Raw genomic sequence first — 17,102 nt, 5'->3', positions numbered from 1 at the left:
AAGCCAGTTTCAAATGTATCTCTGTAGTGAACTTCAAGTTACTTCAGTGCTTTTGCTTTGATTCAAGCAGAGCTTGTCATGTAAACTGTATGCTTCCAGAACTTTGCTCTTCTGGCTTATTACCTGGAGTACTACATCCAGCTCTGGAGCCCTTAACACAGGAAGGTCATGGACCTGATGGAGCATGTCCAGAGGAGGGCCACGAAAATATTTAGGGGGCTGGAGCACCTCTCCTGTGAGGACAGGCTGAGGGAGCTGGGGTTGTTCAGCCTGGAGATGAGAAGGCTCTGGGGAGACCTAATACTGACCTTCCCAGTACCTGAAGGGGACCTGCAAGAATGCTGCAGAGGGACTGATTCCAAAAGCTTGCAGTGATAGGATGGGGGGCAATGGTTTGAAGTTAGAGAAGATTTAGATTGGGTGTTAGGAGGAAGATCTTTACTGTGAGGATGGTGGAACACTGGAACAGGTTTCCCAGAGAGGCAGTTGAGGCCCCATCCTTGGAGATACTCAAGGTGAGGCTCAAGAAGGCTCTGGGCAACCTGATCTAATGGAGGCTGTTTCTGCTGACTGCAGGGGTGTTGGACCAGATAACCTTTGGAGGTCCCTTACAACCCAAACCATTCTATGATTAAAAGGTTGATTTAGTTTTAGGCTAAGGCCTGTGGATCTGGGAAGGTGCTGCAGGAAGAATGGTAAGGCTGGACATAGGCAGAGCTCTTACTCTCATACATGTTGGCATCCATGCATTTAAGAACAGATGAGACACTGAAGGCTTTTGGAGCACTCTATTTAATTTACTTTGAAGACTTCAATTCTGTTTTTCATTCAGTGTAAATAGTAATTTTCAAAATAATCTACATTATCAAGAGCACATGTAGGTTAGAGTCTCAGTGCTTTGGAACCTTCCTAGGAAGGCAGAAATACTGAGCTTGGTGAAGTCTGCAGTCAGGTTCTCTGCCTTCAAGGAGCTTTAATTTCCATGAGTAAGTCCACTTTGCACATCCCCAGATGTGCTCCCCTGAAGGTTTCAGATTGATGTCTTCCAAGTGATCTTTTACATCCCCAAGTGGATCCAACTGACACATTTCACTGGGTATTAGTGAAAAAAGGAATTAGTTTCATGTTTTGCTGTCCAAAGAGATTTGAGGGACTGGGGCTGAATTTAGGGTGCTAGTTAGGAACAGCTGAAGGAAGCAGCGCAGTAACTTCCTAGTACAACAATTTTGAGCACCCTGTTTATCAAGTTTCTTGTGACATGCTTGAAGCTCACAATATGGTTGTGGGTAGCCCACATTTGGAAGAAACCACACTTTCTTTTTTTTTTGGGTTTCACTGGTTACAAACATCTCAATCATTTCCCTAGTCCCCTGATAAAGCCTTTTGGAGGCACTCTCAGGCAGCAGTAGTAGGAAAGCAGTTGGTTTCTATACAGTTGTATGTCCATTGTGGCTGTTTTGGAGGGGAGCTAATTGCTTCCAGGTTTTATTTTAAGAGTTGTATTAATTCTTGAGATAGGAAAGCAAATATTTGCCTTTGTGTACTAACCTGGTGGATGTCTGCTACCAGGCTGAGGTGGTGGGCACTGGTCTGAAGGAAAGGAGAGTGATTTTAGAGCCAGGTGGGTCTATAATATGCAGAAATCTCTCTGAAATATTTAATGCATGGCTAATTTATTGGTGTCTGGGGGGAGCTGATCCCCTGGAGGAACAGGGAGAGACATAGTATCAGTCAGGGTTGGAAGGGACCACAAGGATCATCCAGTTCCAATCCCCCTGCCATGGGCAGGGACACCCCACACTAGATCAGGCTGCCCAGAGCCTCATCCAGCCTGGGCTTAAACACCTCCAGGGACAGGGCCTCGACCACCTCCCTGGACAACCCATTCCAGGGCTTCACCACTCTCATGGTGAAGAACTTCCTCCTCACCTCCAGCCTGAATCTCCCCACCTCCAGCTTCATTCCATTCCCCCTAGTCCTATCACTCCCTGAGATCCTGAGCAGTCCTTCCCCAGCCTTCCTGTAGGCCCCCTTCAGATACTGGAAGGCCACAATGAGGTCACCTGGGAGCCTTCTCTTCTGCAGACTGAACAGCCCCAACTCCTTCAGTCTGTCCTCATAGCAGAGGTGCTCCAGCCCTCTGATCATCCTTGTGGCCCTTATGGGAGACAACTCTTACTTCTCTGAGTTTTGTTTGCAGTTTCTCATTATGGTAAGAGTAAAAAGGTTGGATGGGTGTATCTTTTTTTCTCCCCTTATTTCTGAGGAATTTACATAATTCTCAACAGCTGGAGAATTTTAATAACAAATAGGCCTGAAAAAATGGCTACTAAATTTTTTTGCAGCCAGAGGAAAGATGGTTGTTGAATGACTATTTCATACCAGCAGTGCTTTTAAAGTTATTGTCTGTTCCTGGACCGCTTGAGTTAGCAGAAATGTGAGCACAGAGAGATTTCTCTTAGCTGTTCAGTAGCTGCTCCCTATCAGTTGAAAAATACTGTTATTTTACTTGGCTGCTCTTTTGGGCAGAGGAGCATGAGGGGCTTGGAGGAGGAACTTTCAGTAGCTGTGCTCGTGGTTTGTGCAGTTGATGCTGCAGCCCCTCAGAGTTTCTCCAAGCACACGTGGAACGGCTCTCATCTGCCAGGATCCTCCAGCCCATGGGTTTGAAGGTGAAGATGATCAGCTACTCAGAAAAGCCAGGGCTTATTTTAAGGATTTGTTTGAGGGTTTTTTAACTCTGAGTTGTTTGGTTGCTTGTGGTTTGGTTCCCCCCCACCCCCGTTATGAAGTGTTCCAAAATATTTGCAGGCTGTACAGCTCCTGGCTTCAGACTCCCTGGGTGTTGTCCTCGTCTCTGGTGGTCTGCTGACTGACAGTGAGAGGAGGAGGAGGAATGATCTTGTGGTCCCTAGTGCTCTTTGGTGCTCTGTCAGTGGCTGCAAGCTCTATTGCAGTATTTATAAATCTGGCTCCCAACTAATCTAGCCTTCAGCCCTTCTATAATTAATGATTTAGCTATTGCTAAGTGTGTGCTGGGCAGTTCTTGAGCACCGAGCACAACCTCTTGTTGGCCCTACGCTCTGCAACATCCGAAGGATGTGAAGACAAAGGGTGAGGGAAAGGAGGATTGTTGTTATGTGGCAGCTGAATACTTCAAGTGTTTGAATTTCATGCTCTTGCAACATCCATCTGACCAAAAACTCAAGGGCAGAGAAAGTGGCTGAGGCAAAAGTGCAGGAGGAGGAACTAAGTTGTTTGAGCACTTCTCTGCTTGGGTGGCAGCAAGACAGCTCAGTGAAGAAGAGCTGAGAGAGCACAAAGAAGTCTGTGTCATGAAAATATGTGTTCAGTTCAGTAGCATGCTCTGGGACTTGGGCTTTTCTCCAGTCTGTAAACTCATGTGACTTGTTTGAAAGCATCTTTAATATCATCACCTCCCTCTAATACGCTGCCTATGGTGTTTCCAAGTCCAGTTGTTCTAGTTGCACCTCTGTTGTGTGAGATGTGTTGATTATCATTACTAACAGAGACCTAACCTCTGATGAGCTATTGGTCTATACGGGTTAGCTCTTACCAAGACTGAAAGTTTTCCTTCCCCGCAGCTAGGCACTAATTGCAGGGAATTCTGATGCACCACTGCCCTCTGCTGTGGAGTCGCCACACAGCAAGGGATAAGTTGGCACGATTTAGGCCTTTACTTTTCTGCATGAGTTTATCTATTGCTCTGTAGTAACATAACTGTTCTAACACTCAAACGGACAACTCTGGGTCTAATTCTAAGTTACCTTCAGCTAACAGCCTGATCATCTTCTCCCCCTCCCCTTTTGCTTTGGGAACACATCGCTGATGGAGTTTGTCTCTGTTTTAAACACTGCTGTTGGCACAGGAAAGTATTGAGCAGCACACAGTATTGCTGTCCCCATGAATGTGTTTGGGTGGTAATTCTCACAAGCAGTCTAATTTTGTCTCTCTTCATCTCAGCTGTTTTTTCATCCTATTCTTAACTACTAATTTCTTCTGCCTGTGTTTTTTTTCCCCCCTCTCTCCAAGCACGCCTTTCATATAATGATTGAGGTAAGATGCATTGATGTTTGTTCATGGTTATGGAACTTGTTGTGGATGTGTAAGAAGTTGGGTTTGGTATGAATTACATTTCTTTTCAGCATTTTGGACAAGAAAGCTGCAAGCATGTTTGGTTTATAAATAGGGATTTTTATCTGCTGCTTACTTAAAATTATTGGTTTCTCAGGCTGTCAGTTAAGTGTCTGCAGGGAGTAATAATGAAATACACCTGGTTTTCTAGTTCTTCATCTACACACAAGTTCATTTGTGTCACTTCCACCCTGGTGCTGCCACTTGGTATGAGCAGTGGGAAGGGCTGTGCTGTGAGGGTACAGTGAGGGTGGTGACAGGAGGGAACAGGCTGCTTAAGGAGGTCATGGATTCCCCCTCCCTGGAGGTGTTCAAGGCCAGGTTGGATGAGGCCTTGGGCAACCTGGTCCTAGTGGAAGGTGTCCCTGCCCATGGCAGGGGGGTTGGAACTAGATGATATCAAAGGTCCTTTCCAACCTAAACCATTCTCTGAATCTGTGAATTGTTGGTGCAGCTAACCCTCACTGTAAGGGTACAGCCTTTGCAGGTCCCTCCAGTCTTGGGCTGTGGAACTAATCCAGGCAGCAAGGACTGCAAATCCCACTGCTATGTGCTGCTCTGGGAGGAAATGGCATGTCCATGGGCATAATTCTGTCCTGTCTTTGAGTATCTGTTGTCATCTCCCTCCTGTGCACTGCCTGCGACTGTCTGAGGTGTGTGGTCTTCATGTTGTGATTTTGGGATGTGTGATGGGTTTGCATGGTTCAGGAGCTCAGGGGAGTAGATAACCTTGAAGAAGAATACACTACTTCCACTATAAAGTCTCTGCTTTGACCCTTTCACTGGCCAGAAGTAATTTTTACATGTATTGCATTGCTGATACTTTATGTGAGACTACACAAAGCTGCAGAGTGTGATTTCAGAGAGGTGGCTTTTAAATTGAATGTTGAAGAGGTCAAGAGTGGAGTTGTGATAGGCATGCCCAGTTTCCATTGTGTCTCTAACTACTGGTTTCTTGCATCTGTAAGGGGTTACCAAAGTTCCTTTGATTTAACTACTTGGTTTATATTGCTATGGGGAGTATGCTTGCAACATGCAATAAAAGAGAGGATTTTGTGGGGTGGGGAAAAAAAAATCTGTCTGCATTTAGAGCAAACTGAGCTTGGCACAAATCAGAGACCATTTGAGAATCATGACAAAGTTGAAGAAGTCCAACTCCTTTTTGCTGTGTTTGGATCTTAACTCTTAACAGCTCATCTGGTAGAAAATGATCGAGCTCCCAACTAGAAAGGGAGGAACCCACCAAGCTGCTCCTCAGACTCTTCCAATGAGAAGCTGTCAGCCATATTCACAACTTCAGTTGTAGAGGAGATGTAACCAAGGGGAAATACTGCACCATTTAACAGTGACAACTTGAGTGTGCTCTGCAGGTTTGGGAACTTGTCTGCATTCTGTAGTCAGGAATGAGAAATATGTAAAACCACCCCTTGGATAGTTGGGGAGTTTGGCCCTTAGTTGCACATGGTGAATCACCTGATTGTGCTGCCCTGTGAGGTGTGACTGGAGGTGCACTCAAGTGCTGACAAACTTTGGGGAAGTTGTTAAATGATCTGTTCAGGTGCTCTTTTTTTAATAGACTTTTAGTTTTGTGCTTGTTAAGCTTCTCTCTGATCTTAAGAACCATTCTTGAAGACACAGAGGGAAGCCTGTTTCTGGCAGTTACCATTCTTCAGTGATGATTTCCCTTCTGTTCTCTCCTTGGTGTGACCTGTGTGCACTGCCTGACACCTGACTGCAACTCCCAACTCTAGAAATCAGAACCAAAAAAGCCCTGCTTGAGATTTGGAAACCTTGCAGTGTAAAATGTCCATGAGGGGATCTCCAAACAACCCAGACTTAGGGGTCTAATGATCCATGGCTTTGTGCTACAAGTGAAGCCAAACTGATGCAGTTCAAGCCCAGGCAGTTCAAGTACTTTTTGCCCACATAGCTGCTTGACATGGATCTGTTGGAGAGGGTCCAGAGAAGGGCCATGAAGATGATCAGAAGGCTGAAGCACCTCTCCTGTGAGAATGGCCTGGAAGACCTGGGGCTGTTCAGCCTGGAGAAGAGAAGGTTCCAAGGACAGCCTTATAGCAGCCTGCCTGAACATGGCCTACAAGTGCTTGTAGTGATAGGACTGGGGGCAATGGATTGAAACTAGAGCAGGGTAGATTTAGATGGAACATTAGGAAGAATCTCTTTGCTATGAAGGTGGTGAGGCACTGCAACAGGCTGTGCAGGGAAGTTGCAGGGGCTCCAAGTCTGGAAGTGTTGTAGGCTGGGTTGAGTGGTGAGCAGTCTGGTCTAGTGGGAGGTGTCCCTGCCCATGGCAAGGGGGTTGGAACTGGTTCAACTTTAAAGTCCCTTCCAACTCAAGCCATTCTGTGATTCAGCTTCTTGTACAGCTGTAGCCCATGGTGCAGCAGGAGTGTCCCTGATGTGGCTGCCCTGGGGTTAGGACACAGTGAGCCTTTGACAGGATGAAGTGACATTTGCCTCACCATTCCCAACAGAGAAAGCCCTGCTTCCCCTGCTGTGCTCTCTGTGTTACCCTGGGCTGGGACAGTTTGCTAAACTGTCAGGAAAGGAACCTGATTTAAAAGCAAATGAAGAGAAGCTTTCAGGCAGTGGTGTTGATTGCCTTGCTTTGCTGAGCAGTCAAACAAGAACCAGAACAAAACCAAAGGAAGGGAGAAGGCAAAGCTTGGGAAGGGGAAGCTGGGTCCTTCTTTTTGGCCAGCTGTGAGACCAATAGATCCCCATAATATCTTTACTCACATTATATCACCAGCCTCGGTGCCACAGAGCTGATTGGCACAAGCCCTACAAAAATAATGCTGCCTGTGGCACGTTCAAGCAGTTTTGCTTACAAGTAGAGCAAGACAAGATCGTCAAGGAATGTTTTCCTGGCTAAAAATAGCACCTGTCGTGGCAGAGTGAATGCTCATTGATCTGCAAGTCATTCAGGGAAAGAAAATAAATCAGAAACAAACTGGGGAAGTGTTCTTTTGGTTCTGTTAGCAGGAGGCAATTAGCCCTTTTCCAATTGAAACCAGGAGTTGTTTTGGTTTGGGTGTGTGGGTGGAGTGTTGCTGCCTCGGAAGGAGGCCGGAAGTTTTGGCTTCGTAGAAACGTTTCAACACCAAAGGGAAATGTGCAGGGAGCCACAGGAGGTTGCTGTGTGAGGCAGTGGGAAAGTGGTTTGAGGTGCCAGGATTTTCTAGGAAATGAGAAACTGAGGTGTGTGGAAAGGAATGTGGTGGAATCTGAAAGGAGTCAGCGCAGATTTGCCCTGGCCACGTTTGCTGAGGAGCTGCTGCCTTCTGTCGCCTGGTGCATGCTGGCTTGGGGTTTTAAATCATCATTTTTTGGTTTTAATCAAATCTTTAACAAGTGCTAAGTGTTCATTTGCTTTATGGTTGAGACAGAATTTGTATAGTGTGCCTCAAAAGAGGGAAAACAAACCAACCAAGCCATAAAAGGGAAGGGGTTGAACTTGGATGAGGGTAGATCTAGACCGGAGATGAGGAAGACATTTGTTCCAGTGAGGGTGGTGAGACACTAGAGCAGGTTGCCCAAGGAGGTTGTGGATGTCCCCTCCCTGGAGGTGCTCAAGGCCAGGTTGGATGAGGCCTTAAGCATCCTGGTGTCCCTGTTCATGGTGTGGGAGCTGGAACTAGATGCTTTTTACAGTCCTTTCCAACCCAAACCCTTCTGTGCATCTCTGAACGCAGAGCTTTTGGGTGGAGGGGGTGAAAAGGAAAGGGAGTTGTTCTGGTCACTTGAGATTTGGATTAACTTCCCACAAAACTTCATTTTAGGCCAGTCACTAGGCTCAAAACCTTCAAAAGTTGTCTGATTACTTGGTGTTAAATCCCCAGGTGATGCATGGTGCTTAGGATCCTTAACTGTAGAAGGTTTTTCTCACTAATTCAAGTAGGCTTTTGTGAGTAAATTTGGGGCTTCTTGTTTCTAGTTTCACTTGTAACTACTACAAATCGAGGACAGCATTTCCCTGGTTCCTGAAATACTCATAAAAAGGTTTTGGCACTGAATGAAAGGCAGCAGGAGAGGGTAAAATTAACTCTTGAACCTCATCTTTTGTGGGTTTTGTTGAGTTTAAACCCATCAGTTCCTCTGGAGTGACTTGAAGCATCTGTTGCTGTCACAGGAGCAGAAGGGTTTCATGCTTTTCTGAGGTTAGCATTGTAATGTGGCTCCAATTCTTGAATTTCAAACTCTGCATTTTCATTTACAGTTCCTAATTCGTGGGATTAGGTTACAGCTTCTTTTAAATTGCTGGAAGCCCTTCTCCTCTGAAACCTGCTCTTTGGGAAGGATGTTTTTGTTGCTCAATAAGAAACATAAAGGATGGGTATGTCTTCCTCCCCTTGAGCTGGTGCTGGATACAGAAGCACTTGCCCCCATTCTCACAAGAGTAAAGCATACTTAAAACCCTTTACCATGCACAAGATTTTGATGTTGCTAACTTAGGTGCTCAAATATTTAACTATGGAGGGCTCTCAGTTGTTTGGTGGAAGCAACTACTCCAGTTTTCCATTCTCAATCTCTACAACATCATTACAGCTTGGGTGGGAAACAGAAAAGCCAAGTTTATGTTTCAGAAGGGTTTGGGAACTGTAGACTTCAGGGTTTTGTTGTTGTGTTCTGCAATGTGGACGTCATTTAAAAATCATAGGGTAGTTTGGGTTGGAAGGGACCTTTAGCATTCATCCAGTCCAACCCTCCTGCAGTCAGCAGGGACATGTGCAGCTAGAGCAGGTTGCTCAGAACCCCAAATAATCTGACCTGGGATGGTTCCAGGGATGGAGCCTGCCCATCCCAGGGTGGCAGAGGAACTACTCTGCCTCTCTGGGCAACCTGGGCCAGGGTCTCACCACCCTCTGTGTAAAAAAGGTCTTACCTAGATAGAAGTAACATCTCCATTTAGTTTAAAACATCTCCCCCTTGAGCTGCCACAGAGGTGGTACCTGCATACTTGTGTCTTCCTTTCATATCTGACATGGAGACTTGGGGTAGAGTGTTGTCTCCATAGACCTGCATGGCCACTAAAAGCAGCTGCTCGACCTGCATGGCCACTAAAAGCAGCTGCTCCTCCACACCCCATCTGGCATCTAGCAGTTGCCTTCCCCCACTATCACCACTGCACTTGCAGTTCCCTGTAGTAGTTTGGTTGGAGGGCTGACTGTGGAGATGGTGTTTGGGTGCCTGTGGTGAATGTCTGCACTGTGATTTAGTGGTTTCTGGATGAAAAAGGGTTAGTTACTTGCTGGAGGACTTTGCAGTGGCACAGGCTGTCTACATACTGATGGCCCCAGTAAGGAGTGGAGTGTTGTAAGTGCAGCTGTGCTGCTACTGGTGAGAACTGAAGCTGTATGTGGTATCCACAGACAGTGAGGGGTTTAACTTCAGCTCTTTGCTGCTGCCCCAGCCCCAGGGCTGATGTAGACATCATCTGCTTCTCCGCTGAGGGATGCAGTGTTCCTCACATGGAGATGGACTTTGTGGCTGTGTAGACTCAAGTCACCAGGCCACTGAACCAAGGGAATGAACAGGTCACACATCAAGCATACAACCCCCCCTTCAGTGTATTCAGGGTGCTCATTTGAATTTTCCCTCACAAAGCAACAAGTAAAGCTGGATTGTCTTCAGTCCTCAGTTTCTGCTGTGCTTTTCCCCCTGGTCAGGCAGGTTTGTGCTGTAGCTGTTGTCATGCTGTCTCCTGCACACCAGTTCCAAGCATGTTCTACAATCTCATTTTCCATCCCTGTCCAGAAGAGTTCCTGCTTTGGTTTTGGTTTGTTTGGGGGGAATTTGTTGCCAGAGGGGGTTGGATCCATGAGACCAGTCTCTTCCAGTTTACAAGCCTTTATTTCTAGTGCTATAATAGCAGAATTAATTGGTTTGTAACCTGCTTTCAGGATCCTGGACCACCACCTCCTTCCCCTCTGATGGGTTTGAAGCCGTTGCAGTTACTGGAGATGAAAGCCCGGGGAAGATTCGGTTGTGTGTGGAAAGCTCAGCTACTAAATGAGTATGTGGCAGTCAAAATATTCCCCATTCAGGTAAGCAGAGGTTCTTGGTGTCACTTGGAATATCATGATGTTAAACCAGCTTCTTTGACTCACAAGGAGAGGCTTTATTTCAGAGAGCTTTCAGTATATGCTGTGAAACTAGAGGGAAATAGCCACAGCTAGAAACTGTGCTGGCAGAGCTCTGTTGAATTAAAATGCAACAAACACATTATTGAATGGGTCTCTGGGGAAACCTATATATGTTCCCACACAAAGACAGGTTTAGCAGAAATAGGATTTCAGCAGCCTGCACACACTGCAGAATGAGTTACTTTTTGAAATGAAATGGTACTGAGAAGGAACACCCTGAAATACAGAATGGACCAGGTTGGAAAAGACCTGTGAGATCATGGAGTCCAACCTACCACCTGACTCCATCTCATCCACTAAACCATGGCACCAAGCACCCCATCCAGGCTCTTCCTAAACATTTCCAGGCATGGGGACTCCACCACCTCCCTGGGCAGCACATTCCAATGGCCAGTCTCTCTTGCTGGGAAGAATTTCTTTCTAACATCCAGCCTAAACCTCCCCTGGCACAGCCTGAGACTGTGTCCTCTTGTTCTGGTGCTGCTTGCCTGGGAGAAGAGACCAACCCCCACCTGGCTACAACCTCCCTTCAGGGAGTTGTGGAGAGCAAGGAGGTCTCCCCTGAGCCTCCTCTTCTCCAGGCTAAGCAACCCCAGCTCCCTCAGCCTCTCCTCCCAGGGCTGCGCTCCAGACCTCTTCCCAGCCTTATTGCCCTTCTCTGGACACCTTCCAGCATCTCAACATCTTTCCTAAGCTGAGTGGCCCAGAACTGGACACAGGACTCAAGGTGTGGCCTTACCAGTGCTGAGTCCTGGGGCATACAAACCTGTAAAGGTGATTGTGCCAGTTAAATAGGCTTCAGTGAAGTGATACAGCATTTAATCCCCAGCAAGTACCCCTGGAAAGCCATGGTTTAGTATAAATTGTGCTCATCATCTTAAGATCCAGTCTAGCTGAAGCATACCAAGTGCTCATCCACAGTGGCATTAGGGGAGGGTTTGCAGTAATTAAAACACCCACTGCTACTCGAGGTGGAGCAATGTGCTGCTCTTTCCCAGTGATTAACCAACTGCTGAATAAATACATCTGCAGGTTCTTGCTCTTCCAGGAGGAATGGGGACGTGCTTCTGCTGCTTTCAGCTATCAGCACAACATAAATGAAACCTGAGACTTTGTTCACTCTTTTTCTCCTGAAGGACAACCTCTTTCTGGGTTCCCATAGACTAATAAAAACAGAAGAATGGAGCCCCAGCAAAGCAGCTGTGAAGTGCTGCGTTGTGCAGGCTCCCATCCTGGCCCCCAGCGTTGTGTTTTCATCGTTTATGGCTCACCCTTGAGGGTGTTCTCAGCAGCTGATGTTTGTTTACCAGAAATTGAAGGATTTTCAGATCGTTTTCCAACATTAGTGAAGATGTAATACATGTGAAGACAGAATTTCATGTTTTGCTGTGCAGGCTCAGTAGTTTGTGGCACAAATATTAATCTAAACATTTGTACAAGAAGTTTGGGGCTTTTATGTTCAGTTTGTGCCCATTGCCCCTTGTCCTGGCACTGGGCATCACTGGCAAGGGTCTGGCTCCACCCTCTTGCTCCCCACAGATCCTTTACCTCAGCATTGAGAAGTTTTCCCTGTCAAGCTGCTCTTCTCCAGGTTCAACAGCCTCAGGCCTCTCAGCCTTTCGTCTTTACAGAGAGGCACCTCAGCATCTTTACTGCTGTGGAGGCTCCAGTTCCCTGTCTCTGGAGCTGGAGAGCCCAGAGCTAGACCCAGGACTCCAGCTGTGGCTTCACTAGGGCAGAGCAGAGGGGGAGGAGAACCTCCCTTGACCTGCTGGCCACACTCAATGCCCCCAGGATAGTCAAGCTCATTGTGTTAATAGCCTGCATTGTGTTTCCTTTCCTCTAGGTAGTAAATCCTGTCTTGCCAGGAAGAAAAAGGGGTTTAGTCATTTTGTCAGCTCATTTACAAATGCCTAGCAAATTGTAGGAGGAGAGTTCTGTCAGGGAAAGCACCTCTTGCTCTGATGATGGCTGTGGTGTTAACCTGGTTTGATGTGCTCTTTGTTTCAAGGACAAACAGTCGTGGCAGAATGAATATGAAATTTACAGCTTGCCTGGCATGAAGCACGACAACATCCTGCAGTTCATTGGGGCAGAGAAGAGAGGCACCAGCATTGATGTGGACCTCTGGTTAATTACAGCCTTTCATGAAAAGGTAGGTTTCAGTTTTCAGGCTTGTTTCCTTTCTCATGATTGGGGCAGAGGAAGAACAGCCTTGGGGAGTGATCATAGATGTCACCTTGAGACAGGTAGGAAATCACCTTTCAAGTAGGTTTTGTTCACTGGCAGCTTGTCGCTTTTCAGGAGATGGGAAGGCTGTCATCAGACTTGACTCAGTAGTGGAGTAGCTGTAGAAACCAAACAGAAATGCATTCTAATGTTGCTCTTCAGAACTGGGGCTTTGAGCACCACAGAGTCATAGAATCAGGATGTTGGGAGGGATCTTTCAAGGTTACCCCCTTGCAGTGAGCAGGGTCATCTTTAACTAGAGCAGGTTGCTCAGAGTCCTTCACAACCTAGCTTGAGGGAATCTTTCCAGGAATGAGGCTCCTACCACCTCTCTGGGCAACTTGTTCTATTCTAGCACCACCTTCATTGTAAAAAATGTCTATCTAATCTGAGTCTGTCCCTTCAGTTCAAAACCATCAGCCCTTGTCCTATTGCAACAGGCCCTGCCAAAAAGGTTGTCCCCAGCTGCGTTTAAGTGTTGATATTCCACAATAAGATCTCCCTAGAGCCTTCTCTTCTGCAGGCTGAACAACCCCAGCTCTTAGCCTTGCTTCACAGGAGAGGCGTTCCATCCCTTTGATCATTTTCATGGCCCTCCTCTGGACCTGCTCCAGCAGGTTCATGTTCTTTTTCTGCTGAGGACTCTCAAGCTGGACACAGTACTCCAGGGTATCCAACCATCAGAGCAAGCCCCTGAGCCTGTATTTCAGTTTCTAATCCAAGAAAGTTCAGAAAGTAACTTCATAGTTAACCTCCTGCTCCATCACAGAATGGCTCAGGTTGGAAGGGAGCTCAGAGATCTTCTACTCCAACCTCCATGCTGTGGGCAGGGACACCTGTCAACTGGACTTGGCTGCTCAAAGCTTCATCCAGCCTGGCCTTCAACACTCCCAGGGAGGTGTCCCCAGTGTCCCTGGGCAACCTGTTCCAGAGTCTCACTACCCTTGTACTGAAATGCTTTTTCCTAAGCTCCAGTCTAACCCTGCTCTCCTTTGGCTTCAAACCATTCCCCCTTGTCCTGTTGCTAAACACCCTTATGAAAGGTTCCTCTGCAGCCTTCCTGTAGGATCCCTTCAGGTGTTGGAAGGCAGCTCTAAGATCCCCCTGGAGTCTTTTCCAGGCTGAGCCACCCCAGCTCCCTAAGCCTATCCCCAGGGCAGAGGTGCTCCAGTCCTTGGGTCGTTGTGGCCAAACCCATCTTCTTTTCTGTAAGATTCTTCCTATTTCTTGTGTTAGGGTTTTTTTGTGTAAGAGAGGCAACAGTTCTGTTGCTGTTGGAATGAAGACATGTGAGATGGCTCTGCTGCAAAACGCAGGTTTTGATTGCCAAGTGTAGCCTCCCCGCTTCGACAGCTCATTGTTCGTTGTTTGCCCTTCTCTGTGGGCTCTCCACACAGCAACATGACACAGTGACATCTCAAAGAGTAGATGTGTAAATCCAGGGAAGTGTGTGTGCAGAAGTGATTTTGAAGAGAGGAGCTTTGTTTTGAATAATTGTTGTCTTCCTCTCTGGAAAAAAAGATGAAGAGCTCTAGCGTGTGCTCCACTCCGGAGCTGCCCTGTGAAACTGGAGTGGAGTGCTGCTGAGCCCCAGCAAAAGACTTCTCAGTTTGAAGGGCGTGAACAATGGTCATACACAACAAAAGTCTTGAAGGTGGATCTCATCTGTCATGTCCTGTGCCTTCCTGCTGGGGTTGTCTTTATAAGGAATGAAATATCTTCAGTCTTAGCTCCCCTTTTGGACACTGGGAGTTAAGTGCAGTGCAAAGTGTGCCACCGAACGTCAGTTCCTTGTGCTCTTGGCAGGAGGTGCTGTGGGGCTGCTACTTAGAATCTTAGAATAGACCAGGTTGGAAGAGACCTTCAAGATCATCGCATCCAACCTATCACCCAACACCACCTAATCAACTAACCCATGCAACCAAGCACCCTGTCAAGTCTCCTCCTGAACACCTCCAGGGATGGTGACTCCACCACCTCCACGGGCAGCCGATTCCAATGGGCAATCACTCTCTCTGTATAGAACTTCTTCCTGACATCCAGCCTAAACCTCCCCTGGTGCAGCCTGAGACTATGTCCTCTTGTTCTGGTGCTGGCTGCCTGGCAGAAGAGACCAACCTCTGCCTGTCTACAACCTCCCTTCAGGGAGTTGTGGAGAGCAAGAAGGTCACCCCTGAGTCTTCTCTTCTCCAGGCTAAGCAACCCCAGCTCCCTCAGTCTCTCCTCACAGGGCTGTGTTCCAAACCCCTCACCAGCTTTGTTGCCCTTCTCTGGACACCTTCCAGCAACTCAACCTCCTTCCTAAACTGAGGGGCCCAGAACTGGACACAGGACTCAAGGTGTGGCCTAAGCAGTGCAGTGTACAGGGGCAGAATGACCTCCCTGCTCCTGCTGGCCACACTGTTCTTGATGCAGGCCAGGATGCCATTGGCCCTCCTGGCTGCCTGGGCACACTGTAGGCTCATGTTCAGCCTACCATCAACCAGCACCCCCAGGTCCCTCTCTGCCTGGCTGCTCTCAGCCACTCTGACCCCAGCCTGTAGCACTGCATGGGGTTGCTGTGGCCAATGTGCAGAACCTGGCACTTGGATGTGTTCAGTCTCCTGCCCTTGGACTCTGCCCATCTGTCCAGCCTGTTGAGGTCTCTCTGCAGAGCCTCTCTACCCTCCAGTAGATCAGCTCCTGCCCTTGATTCTCTTCACAGAATGGTTTGGGTTGGAAGGGCCCTGAAAGATCATTTGGTTCCAAGCCCCCCTGCCATGAACTAGAGACAATGCAAAGGTGACTTTGGTTTAGTTTAAACCAACAGTTGAGTGTGTAGCTGGATGGTCTATCAGGGGACAGAGAAAGGCAGACTGGTGTGTTGTGCTTTTCCCTGATGGAAGCCATTCAGAAGTCTCCTTAATGAACAGAAGAGAATGAAACTGATCTTCTCCCTGTGTTGCTGTGTTGCTCTGCAGGGTTCACTAACAGACTTCCTCAAGGCTAACGTGGTCTCTTGGAACGAGCTGTGCCACATCGCTCAGACTATGGCTCGAGGCTTGGCTTATCTACACGAGGATATACCAGGGCTGAAAGATGGGCACAAACCTGCCATCTCACACAGGTATGGGGACTGGAAAATGCCTGCAGGTGGGGGGTAGGAGTCAGCTAGAGGAGCTGATACCTGCCTAGGTCAGAATAGTCAAATGATGACTGTGATACCTTCCTCCCAGAGTGGTCAGGAGCCTCATAAGAAAAACCTGCTCAGCCTAAGCAAAACTCTAGCTGCTGGTTCATAGAACTTAGTGTGGTGTTTGTGATTCACCTCACACATGCTTTGTTTTGTGTTTTATCCACTTAAGTAAGTATTAAGGAAGAATTGGCATTGTAGCTATTTGAAACAACTTAACCTTTTGTGTACCTAACTATTTAAATAATACAGAGCACCCTCAGATAGAAATATTTGGTGTGAGGGTTGTTGTGCCTGTGGGTGAATGGAAGTTGTTGGGGTTTTTAGAATCATAGAATCTGTAAGGGGGGGAAAAGACCTCAGAGGCCATCAAGTCCAACCTGTATTTAGATTAATTAGCTATAGAAAGCTGCTAACTCAAGTAAAGAGCTGAACTGGTAACCAAACTGAAAGATAACTCTAGAGGAGAGAAACACAGATCCTGCAGAGTGTGCTGGAAGGTGTCCAGAGAAGGGCAACAAAGCTGGGGAGGGGTCTGGAGCACAGCCCTGTGAGGAGAGGCTGAGGGAGCTGGGGTTGCTTAGCCTGGAGAAGAGGAGGCTCAGGGCAGACCTTCTTGCTCTCTACAACTCCCTGAAGGGAGGCTGTAGCCAGGTGGAGGTTGGTCTCTTCTCCCAGGCACCCAGCACCAGACCAAGAGGACACAGTCTCAAGCTGTGCCAGGGGAGGTTTAGGTTGGATGTTAGGAAGAAGTTCTTCCCAGCAAGAGAGATTGGCCATTGGAATGTGCTGCCCAGGGAGGTGGTGGAGTCACCATCCCTGGAGGTGTTTAGGAAGGGACTGGATGGGGCACTTGGTGCCATGGTTTATTCGATGAGATGGTGTTGGGTGATGGGTTGGACTTGATGATCTCAAAGGTCTTTTCCTACCTGGTTAGTTCTATTCTATTCAATTTGATGAGCAAACCTGTTGGAAGATTAAATGGATGGTAGAGGAGAGGTCCACAAAGGACAGGTGGCAATCCCTGGCTTGAGTCAATTGTCTTCTGTTTCTGCAGCCAGTGATGTTTCTCCTTGCTAGAAACAGCCAAGAGTCATTTTCCAGAGTGGTTCATTGCCTCTTATTTAAACAACCCAAAGGTAGTTGTAATGAAAGCATGCAGCAGCTGCATTTTTGTGCTGTTTCTTGTATCATCCATACTTCTGTGCTGCAAAATGAAGCAGCCTCACACACTTCCAGGAGAATAATGCTGTGCAAGCATACTCCTGGGTTTAATGACTCTGTAGTTGTTGAAATGGGCTGCTGCTTTTATATTTCTCTTGCCTTTCATACCATAATGTTCAGTGGTTTGTTATATGACTTTCTCCTCACACCTTTCT

The 17,102-nt window shown here is 47.3% G+C and overlaps 1 protein-coding gene across 2 annotated transcripts in view; it reads left to right on the top strand.

Annotated features, from left to right (window-relative positions):
• The window catches only part of ACVR2A (activin A receptor type 2A), an 82,733-nt gene that overhangs the window by 54,814 nt on the left and 10,817 nt on the right, over nucleotides 1–17,102 (top strand). The window contains exons 5-8 of one of the 2 annotated variants that reach the window (XM_068158687.1): nucleotides 4,054–4,077; nucleotides 10,080–10,223; nucleotides 12,334–12,477; nucleotides 15,512–15,657. In XM_068158687.1, coding sequence (XP_068014788.1) covers nucleotides 4,054–4,077; nucleotides 10,080–10,223; nucleotides 12,334–12,477; nucleotides 15,512–15,657 — 458 coding nt within the window. The remainder of the gene's footprint in view (nucleotides 1–4,053; nucleotides 4,078–10,079; nucleotides 10,224–12,333; nucleotides 12,478–15,511; nucleotides 15,658–17,102) is intronic. The other variant, XM_068158688.1, reaches the window with a different exon arrangement.

The sequence above is a fragment of the Melanerpes formicivorus genome, unplaced genomic scaffold (genome assembly GCF_026170545.1).
Source record: "Melanerpes formicivorus ecotype bairdi unplaced genomic scaffold, bMelFor1.0.p_v2 SCAF_41, whole genome shotgun sequence".
In the NCBI taxonomy this organism is placed as follows: Eukaryota; Metazoa; Chordata; class Aves; order Piciformes; family Picidae; genus Melanerpes; species Melanerpes formicivorus.
The sequence above is the reverse complement of the archived record's forward strand: the minus strand, read 5'-3'. Positions and strand labels throughout refer to the sequence as shown.